At 40.9% G+C, this 10,682-nt stretch overlaps 1 protein-coding gene across 1 annotated transcript in view; it reads right to left on the bottom strand.

The window, feature by feature from the left end:
* Positions 1-693: 693 nt before the first annotated feature.
* Positions 694-10,682, bottom strand: part of LOC140151207 (dorsal-ventral patterning tolloid-like protein 1) — a 71,317-nt gene continuing 61,328 nt past the window's right edge. Inside the window, exons 8-12 of the mRNA XM_072173465.1 lie at positions 10,461-10,606; positions 7,833-8,055; positions 4,318-4,365; positions 3,810-3,989; positions 694-869 (exon numbers count right to left, since the gene is read on the bottom strand). Of these exons, the coding sequence (XP_072029566.1) occupies positions 829-869; positions 3,810-3,989; positions 4,318-4,365; positions 7,833-8,055; positions 10,461-10,606 (638 nt within the window). The 3' untranslated portion in view covers positions 694-828. The remainder of the gene's footprint in view (positions 870-3,809; positions 3,990-4,317; positions 4,366-7,832; positions 8,056-10,460; positions 10,607-10,682) is intronic.

Below are 10,682 nucleotides of genomic sequence, written 5' to 3'. Positions count from 1 at the left end.
TCATCTAATCTTGCAGTGTAGAATTCAGGAATTGATACTCGTAGACGGTGGTCATCAGGTCCGTTGATGGTGTAACGGCATGTTAAACCTGGAGGGTAATATCCGGGGTATCCAGGAGTCGATAAGACCAAGGTACCATTGAGTGGAACAGTGAAGAAACCTCCGCATCCTGCAGGAAAGATGGTGGTATTATGCAATCAGTACTATGAAGGTCGAAATACTTCGTAACTTAGAAACTTTTACATGTAGCTAATTCTCTCGAGCCATTTGGATATATGGTTTCCACTTTCATTTATTAAAATTGCGATTAACTACAATCCCTGTCATAATTGTTCGAACACTTTAACATGGGTACTTCAAATATGCCCCCATCCCCCCGATCAATGTTGTTAGTTGGTCATGAACCCCTACAAACATCCAACATTGATTGGTGGGACAGGGGGATGGTTGTAGTAGTATGAAATGGTTCAGACTTCACACCAAAGAAAGCGAAATTTTTATATGTCAAGTATAAACAGAAATACGGTTTCAAACAGTCCTACTTTGACACTAAGTGTTCGAACTATTTATGTCCGGGATTGTAGTTTTTTGTTTTTTGTTTTTTTTGTTTTTGAGGGAGTTGGTTATTTATTGCAGACCATTTCCTCTCCAAATAAAAAAGAACTTGGTAGTAGACACGACACTTACTGCTATTTGGTACGGTAGCTAGTATTAAACTCCATCCTGATCTTTCGTTAACGAAATCAGTAAGGAAACGCAGCCATAAATGACGTGTTCGGTTAAGTCTCATGGCAGCTGGGATAATAGTGCCGCCATACATATCAAGTACTACAGACTCCTTGTCATCCGGGTCCTTTCCTGTACCGATACTAAGTTAAAATAATATTTTTTTTGTCAATTATGGTACCACAATAGAAGGAGACAAATAACATTATTCAAATTATAATTAACATTTGAAGGGGTGGGTGTAATAAAGTCCTAACCCACCTAAAACACATGTTACTGGTTTCGCGATAAGTTGTGTTTTGACCAACATGAGAATTTCCATAAAGTAAAGTATACAACTACAAGCATAAAGTATAGGAGTTTTTCAACAGACTAACTGTTTTGTTGAAATCATTCGTACAATTTTTACACACAAACCGCCTAGCAAACACAAAACGTTTTCGACATCATTCGCAAAAGGTTATAAAAGGTTGTCAGAAAACGTTTAAATGTCGGGTTATAAAGGGTATATTAAGAGTATAAAACGGGGTTCATAACCATTTTTGATAATCTACTGCTCAGCAAACAAAAATGTTTTACAGAAAACGTTTAAATGTTGGGTTATAAGGGTATAAAAACGTTTTGATAACATTCCAAAAACATTCTTGAAAACTTGATACAAAACATTCTAAACAGAATGTTATTTTGGGGTTGATAAAATATTTTGCGAAAAATGTTTGCCCAAAATATTTGCAATAACGTTTTAAAAACGGTTTCATGACCTTTATATTTAACCCGACATTTAAATGTTATTAAAATGAAAAAAAAACCATTTTAAGAACATTTCTGTGTTTGCTGGGTTCAAATAGTTTAACGTAATGTTATTTTAAAGTATTGACAAAATATTTGGCAAAAATGTTTGCAAAAATAGTTTACAATAACATTTTTTGAAAACATTTAATAATATTGTTGTAGTGTGTTTTCATACAAAACGTTTAAAAACGTTATCATGACCTTTATATAAAGGCAAAATATAACTTCTTTAAAACGTTTTTAAAACGTTTTTGTGTTTGCTAGGCGGTCACTTGTAAATTTGTGGGTTAGGACTTTTTGCCCCAAGAATTCCACACTAGTTTCTAGAACTGCTTATGAGATGGATATTTCTTTGAAAAAAATATCGAATCTAGTCGTTGTTGATGTAAGAAACACGTTCTCAATGATTCCAGATCAAAATTGTTGTTCATAGATAATCTAGGACCCCAGGTTTAAAGTCAGTGGCAATATAGTGCTAACCCACATTTCTTTTGTGAAGAAAAACAGGGAACATAACACAGCTGTAATCATGCGAATAAGTTCATATTGGTGCAAAAATTACACATTATTTTAATAAGTACAATGTATAATGATTACTTTGTATAAAAATGGATTAAGAAGTTGTCCAATCTATATGATTTAACTGCAATTGATTCGAAACCAGTAACAAGTGCACCGAAAAAAGGGTGAGGGTTATGACTATATTACACCCACCCTTTCATTTAGTTACTTCACTTGCAAACATTATTTTTCTGTCAGCATTGAGCATTTTGATATATGGCGGGTCAAAGTTCACATAGAGGTCAAAATTCAAGTTATTCAAATGCTGTTAAAAAGTTCTCCAAATTATTCCTCTTGTCATGGCGATCCAGAAAAAGTATACTTTTACCTATCTGAGTCATTCCCTTCTGGAGTTATAAGCAAAAAGGTCAAAGGTCATCATTTGACCTCCACAGGGTCAAAAGCTAAAAAATACTCCGATTTGTATGAAAATAGTCTCAAACTTTTCGTCTTCAGAATACCGGGGTAGTTTGCCACAGCTAGGATGTTTCGTTACTATGGTAACATGGTGTCAAATGTCAATGTCCATTGAATCATATAGACCTGGCTCTTTTTGCTATATGTTACCATGGTTACCCATGTAAGGAAGCATCATACACAATACAAACTATTATTTTTTGCATGGATTTTCTATGATGAACAATTTGAGACTATTTTGGTGAAGTTCGGAGCATTTTTCAGGTTTTGACCCCTGTGGAGGACAAATCGTGACCTTTGACCTTTTGCTTATAACTCCAGAAGGGTATGTCACAGATAGGTAAAGTATACTTTTTCTGGATCGCCGTGACAAAAGGAATAATTTGGTGGACTTTTCAACAGCATTTGAGCAATTTGCATTTTGACCTCTGTGTGAACTTTGACCCACCATATCTCAAAATGCTCAATGCTGATAGAGTTCCAGTAAACTTATTTTTGAAGTTGGGAGGTCTTGAGAGGCAATATCCATCAAAAACAAAACTATGGACACCAAAACAACCTTCTGTGGCAAAATTGAGTTTGGCAGCCGGACTAGGGGGGGGGGAGGGTTGAAAATATTTCTTTAATACAGCGAATCCATCACCTTTTGGTGACAAAATCAGTTTATGGTACAAATCAGCCAAGCGCCGAACAAAATTACCGTTATATTGAAGCTATACTGGTGAAGTAGGCCAATGGTACAAAAGTGGAATAAATTGCGCGACTTCAGCGCCAAGCAAAAATTAGCACTTTTTAGGTTTGTGGCCAAATATGAGGTTAATTTGGTTAGAAACCCACATACAGGTGTCAACATGGAGGTGATTGTATGACCCATCCCTCTATCAATGTATGGATTTATCCCCCACCCCCACCCCTGGGATCTACCCCTAAATGCCCTAATCTCTATGGTCATGATGGTGCTGATGAAGGGCGCGGTGCGGAGGGGTGCCGGGTGATGGGATGCGCAGTGCGAACATATTTTGTCGATCTTGCAAAATCATTAGTTCTTCGTCCACATCACACCTGGTCAACATCATATGCCCCATATACCGGCCCTATAGGGCCTATATTACGACAGAGCCTATATTACGAACTGAATGTAGTTTTTATCCCTCTCTCTCTCCCTTCCCTCCACCCCCCTCTCTCTCCTTTCTCTCTCCTTTTCTTTCTTCATTTATCTCTTTTTTCCTTTTTAAGAGATCGTCAGGGGTGTCGCACCCCACCCAACCACCACCACCCGTTTTTGGCGACGGCCCTGTATTTACTATATTCACCTGAGTACATCACGGCCCGTTTCAGTGTAAAAAGTTTCAAACTTGGTTGTAATATCAGCCTCATATTGAAGTCAACAGTCCATGTGCAGTCTAGGAGTGGCCGATATCTACCTGGGTATCCTGGGGATTGGATTACGATCTTACCGGTCGTAGGGTCTACACTAAGCCGATCTCCACAGTCTGTAGACAGAATAATCGGGAAATGTAAAGTTCATCATTTTGAATTATTTGAATACGGTTGAACAAAGGGACTAGAACCAAATTTCACTTATTATTTTACACAAAATAATTTGAGAGTATAATGTTGGAATGTGAGTAGTGGGCTGAAATCCGTTCCCAATCTTGATTTTCAAATAGTAGAAAGAAAGCCCTGAATATCGTGCGGGTCAATAGTAGGCTGGTGATTAAAAAAGTATAGTTTTTAGGATGTGCGTTGCCATATACTAAAATGAACATACTAGTATATGCCTGCTACTGCTAGCCTAAACATAAACTATATTTCACTTACCATAATCTATCTCAAGTGGTACCTGTGTTGCGACGGTCGTGTTTGATTCTAGATTATGGCAAAAACGGAGAAAAAGATACTCATTCTTAATATCAGAGAAGAAGAACATTAGAACATATCGTTACTTCATCAATCCAGTAGTCCTAACACATGAACAAGATCCGTGCTGTACATACAATACATCTACATGCATGCAACAAGAATTATATGATACTAGGCGGTTACCCGTATTTCGCGGTTCTCGGCTGTCATAGTTATTGGCTTTTGCAGATCTCAAACCTGGGCTTCCTTGGCCAAAGTTACACCCACCGACCAAGTTTGAGCTGCATGAGCAATTTGAAATCTTTGTTTTTTGACCTATGACCTCTTAACCATAGGGCTGACGAAAAGGTCACTGTGGAAACTTTTGTTTGTTAGTCCAGGGTCCACCCACCTACCAAGTTTGAGATCCATAGGGACAATTGAAAATTTTGACATTTCTTGACCTATGACCTCTTAACCGTAGGTATGACGAAAAGGTCACCGTGGAAACTTTTGTTTGTTTGTCCAAGGTCCACCCACCCACCAAGTTTGAGCTCCATAGGGGCAATTTGAAATTTTTATCTTTCTTGACCTATGACCTCTTAACCGTAGATATGACGAAAAGGTCACCGTGGAAACTTTTGTTTGTTAGTCCAAGGTCCACCCACCCACCAAGTTTGAGCTCCATAGGAGCAATTTGAATTTGTTACCTTTCTTGACCTATGACCTCTTAACCGTAGGTATGATGAAAAGGTCACCGTGGAAATTTTTGTTTGTTAGTCCAAGGTCCATCCACCCACCAAGTTTGAGCTTCATAGGGGCAGTTTGAAATGTTTACCTTTCTTGACCTTTGACCTCTTAACCGTTGGTCTGACGAAAAGGTCACCGTGGAAACTTTTGTTTGATAGTCCAAGGTCAACACAATGGCATGGCTAGATTTGCCATTTAAAGTATTTGAAATTAGACTTCAATTGAACTTAACCCCGTCCTTGACCTTTGACCTTAAAAAATATAAACTCGTTCTTCCTCATACCAAGCTGCACCCACCCACCAAGTTTGAGCCCCGTATGACCTACGGTGGCCTCACATTAGCAGTCACAGACAAACAGACAGAGAATAGCGTATTATTATATAGACTAGGCGGTTACCCGTATTTGGCGGTTCTCGGCTGTCGCGATTACCTGGCTGATGGTGACTGTACTCACCAAGTTTTATGCCCATAGGACAGTTTTTACTAATTTGACCTCAGATGACCCCTTGTGACCTCGAAATGGCCTTCCAAAATTTGGCTCTAAATGTTGACTGTACCCACCACGTTTCATGCCCATATGACAGTTTTTAGTAATTTGACCTTGAATTACCCCAAAATGACCTTCCAAAATTTGTGACTGTACCCACCAAGTGTCATGCGCATGCGACATTTTTTACTAATTTGACCTCAGATGACCCCTGGGTGACCCTGGATGACCCCAAAATGACCTTCCAAAAATTTGACTATAAAAGTTGACTGTACCCACCAAGTTTCATGGCCATACAATAGTTTTTACTAATTTGACCTCAGATTACCCCTGGATGACCTCGGGTGATCTTGGCCCACTAACCGAAACAAACTTGTTCTGTCTGAGGCCCAGATGTACCCATCCACCAAGTTTGAGGAACGTGCGACCCCTAGTCTCCGAGAAAATAGGCGGAAAACAGTTTTTACTAATTTGACCTCAGATGACCCCTGGGTGACCTTGACCCACTAATCAATACAAACCTGTTCTGTCCTAGGTCAAGATGCACCTACCCACCAAGTTTCATGCCCATATGACAGTTTTTACTAATTTGACCCCTAGATGACCTCTGGTGACCTTGACCCACTAACCAATACAAACTTGTTCTGTCCCGGGTCAAGACGCACCCACCCGTCAAGTTTGAGGAACGTGCGACCCCCAGTCTCCGAGAAAAACAGTTTTTACTAATTTGACCAATTTGACCCCTGGATGACCTTGGGTGACCTTGACCCACTAACCAATATAAACTCGTTCTTCCTCATTCGCCACTTGCACGGTTCCGCCATTATGCACTATATGCGGGGAGAGCCTCGAACTGGCAGCATACATGAAAGGAAGAATTACGTAACCTTACACAGAATGTTATATGACTGGTTCAATTCCCATTCATGTATGCTGCCAGTTCGAGGCTCTCCCGCACATAGTGCATAATGGCGGAACCGTGCAAGTGGCGAATACCAAGCTGCACCCACCCACCAAGTTTGAGGAACGCGCGACCCCCAGTCTCCGAGAAAAGAGGCGGACAGACGTACAGATGTACAGACAAACAGATGTACAGACAAACAGACGTACAGATTCTGGTGAATTATAGTAAGATAATCAAGGAACCTTTCGGATATCTCCTTTACGATTCGAATATGCATTCTAAGATTATGACAAAAACGAAAAAAAAAAAGAAGATACATAATTGCTTTTATATACCTCATATATAGATTCCTGTCATCTGATTGGTTAAAAGTGCAGTCATTGCATTAGCTATGCCCTCCTTTTTAAGAATTACGTAAAAACTGAACTATTCCCCGGGCAATATAGTCTTTCAAAAAGACTATTCCCCGGGAATAGTCATTTTCACATCATCGGCGCATTACGCACGTGGCGCCAACGCGAGTCCTGCCAGTTGCGGTGACGCGATCGGTTCATAACGAAAAACTTTCTTTGGAAATTTTACCATGGCCTATGAACAATAAAATAGGCCTTTTAACCAATCAGATGACAAAAATCTATATTAATTCGGTATATAAAACAAATATTGACTGCTTTATTCGGGACATGGTTAATATTATAGGCCCTCGGTGATCTCAAAACCATGACTATGCCCTCGGCTACGCCTCGGGGCATAGTCATGGTTTTGAGATCACCTTGGGCCTATAATTTTAACCATGCCCTCATAGCAGTCAATATTTGTATATTATATCAGAGAAGAAGACTATTGGACCGTACCCTAGCCTTGTTCAAGGCCCTCTAATTTCCTCCCTCATGCAGCATTTGAATCCTATCGCTACTTCGGGCTCGCCAAGCCCATGAGGGCCAGACTGCGGCTACCTATAATCACGCGTAAGATGAACGACGGAATTCGGATTGAACCTACGAGCCCGTGGGTTCGTAATCTCAGTCCGAGCTCGATTTTTCAACGTACGCACGGTCATTTAGTAGCCGTAATCTGTGGCCCTCACTGACTTGGCGAGCCCGAAAATGGTCATGAGGGATGGGAGGAAATCTTAGAAGGCCTTGAACAAGGCTAACCGTACCCTTGCATATTACTGACCAGAGATCAATGACCGGTCCTTTTAAACTACCTGGCTCTGAAAATTTACATCTGTGCAACAACCACACTTCGGATGTGCAAATAATATAAAATCATTTTGGACTACACCAATGAGGCCGTTGCTCACCAATCCGTCGCTTCACCGATCATGAGTTTCGTACTAAGTAATATACCTTTAACAGCACTGTCATAAACTTCCAATTTGAAGCCACGATCGATTTTTTCATTGTCAGTCTTGAAATATACCCAGGCTGTGTTGGTGCTGGTTGTAAATTCGTAAGGATCGGGAAGTTGCTTGCCACTGTGTCCAGAGATCACATAGTTACTTCCATCACGCGCTGGAATGGGACCGAATCCGGCACTCATTGTGTCGAATCTGGGTTCTGTTTGGAACTCCTGTAAAAATGACAATGTTAGGGAGCCAGGTAAAATCTGGAAATTATCAAGTAAAGAATGTGCTTGGAAGAATGGGTGATAAGTGATCGAAGACCTGATTGAAAGCCCATTAATGTGGTTATGTGTCATTGACAGTACACAAATGACAAACCAGATGTATACACACTCCATTTTAGGAGGCAAAACGAAATGGCTCTGGCCCAAACTGTTAACTGTTGTTGGCATCCGTCAGTCTTCGCAGACTATGGAGTGGCGCCGTCTGAGATGGTTGAAAAGCATCGTCTTGTGTGGCTGAATAGACCAATGCGATATACTTGCATATTTTGTTGCAGACCTGGCATCTGAAGACTGGTGCATCTGGTAGGGTTGTTTTGAATGTTTCACACTGACTGGCTTTGCGCACTGCTCGTTTATCATCAGCAGCTTTCTGGATGAGGTCTTCCTCCCTTTTCAGGCCATCAGAGATGTTGCTTCCCAGTTTTTCTGTCACTAGCAGTAGATTCCCAGGTGACCCAGTTCATGTCAAGTGCTTTCAAGTCACGCTTACAGAATCCTTGAAACGGAGTTGCGGTCGGCCCTTTCTTCTGTGTCCTGAGACAGCTCTCCGTAGAGGAGATCCTTGGGAATGCGACTATCTTCCATTCGACTCACATGTGCTAGATATCGAAGGCGACGTTGACGTAGTAGCGTATACATTGATGGGATACCCGCCTTAGACATGACTTCATTGTTTGTGACCTTGTCTTTCTAGGAGATTCCAAGAATGAGGCGTAGACATCTCAAGTGAAATACTTGCAGCTTCCGTTCTTGTGGAGAGTAGGTCGTCCATGATTCACTACCATAGAAGAGCGTGCTGATTACACATGTCTTGTAGACGGCCATCTTTGTTGTATTGGTGAGCTGCTTGTTCTCCCATACTTTCTTAGATAACCTGGAGAGAGCAGAGGCCGCCTTGCCGATCCTTTTGTTGAGCTCAGCATCCAGAAATAGATTGTCTGTGGTAGTAGAACCTAGATAGGTGAATTGGTGAACCACCTCAAGTTGCTGATCACTGATGTAGATTGATGGTGGCGCTATAGTGCCCTATCCCATAACTTGAATCTTCTTCAGACTTATGGGTAGGCTGAAGAGGTCGCAGGCTGATGCGAAATGATCCATCAGTTTCTGTAGCTTAACTTCAGAGTGGGCAGCTATCGCAGCATCATCAGCGAATAGCATGTCTCTAATCAGCACTTCCCTTATTTTGGTCTTGGGCTTCAGGCGTGCAATGTTAAAGAGTTTACCGTCAGATCGTGAATGAAGGTACACTCCCTCTGTGGATGACGTGCGAGTACGCGGCCTTGCTTTACTCCACTTTTGACAAATTTTTCAGACATTTAGCCATCAAACTGGACAGTACTCATCATCCCATCATGGAAAGAACGAATTATGTTGAGTAGTTTGGGTGGACAGCCAATCAGAGGAAGCATCTTGAATAGACAGTCCCTGCTAACAAGATCAAAGGCTTTAGTCAAGTCAATGAATGCCAGGTAAAGGGGTTGTTGCTGCTCTCTGCATTTTTCTTGCAGTTGCCGGCCGTAGCGAGAAGATCATGTCAATTGTTGATCTCTTGGAGCGGAACCCGCACTGTGACTCTGGATATATTCTGTCAGCCAGCTTTTGTAAACGCGAGTAAACAGCTTCCCGACTATGCTAAGCAATGAGATGCCCCGGTAGATGTTGCAGTCACAGCGATCTCCTGTGTTCTTGTACATGTTGTAGATTGTGACGATGTTAGCATCACTCATATCTTGTAGCACACTCCCCTCTTCCCAGCACTGACAAAGAAGCGGTTAGCACAGCTGTGTGAGTGAACATGACACCACTGCTCGCACATTGCATTGACGGGCATGGTTAAATTTGAATTTGGACTGATATATTTACAATAAAACGCATTCAAAATGCTAGTCGATTTCACATTTTATGTTACCTACAGAAGGTGTGAATTATCGTTTATGCATACATCACTTTTATTCTGAAATCGACCAAGCAATACTAACACACGCACAATTCTTAAACAACATCTTTTGCACAGAATTCAATGGGATTTGAAAAGTAAAGTGGCAGTTGAAACTCTAGTGATAACACGTTTGCAGTGCATGATGGGGCGTCCTTAAATCATCCTCTGAGTCAACACAGTGGCGTGGTGGGAAGTGCTTAAATCATCCTCTGGCTATAAATTAACGAACACAATTATTTGATCTGTTGCTTCTATAACAAAATGCGAGTAAGACACTCATCATCATATTAATTAGTTATTTACGTTTAGGCAACAGATTATTTGTGCGGGTTGGGTGATCATTAAATACAGCATTGTCAGATCATACCAAAAGAAAGTAATGAATAATGATTGAACAATGTATTACCTTAAACACAACCGTTAAGCCACGTTCTGGATCACCCTGTATAGTCCAAACACAATCCATATTAATTCTGTATCCAAGATCCGGGAAGAGTGGCGATGCAATGATGATAGAACCGTCGCGAGGAACCTCTATGTCGCCACCACAACCTAATCAATCAATCAATCAATCAATCAATCAATCAAGAATTCAATTATTGGGTTGACCAAAGAAATTAGATATACT

The sequence above is a fragment of the Amphiura filiformis genome, chromosome 4 (genome assembly GCF_039555335.1).
Source record: "Amphiura filiformis chromosome 4, Afil_fr2py, whole genome shotgun sequence".
NCBI classification, from domain to species: Eukaryota; Metazoa; Echinodermata; class Ophiuroidea; order Amphilepidida; family Amphiuridae; genus Amphiura; species Amphiura filiformis.
Note: the sequence above shows the minus strand (reverse complement) of the source record. Positions and strands in the feature narration are given on the sequence as shown.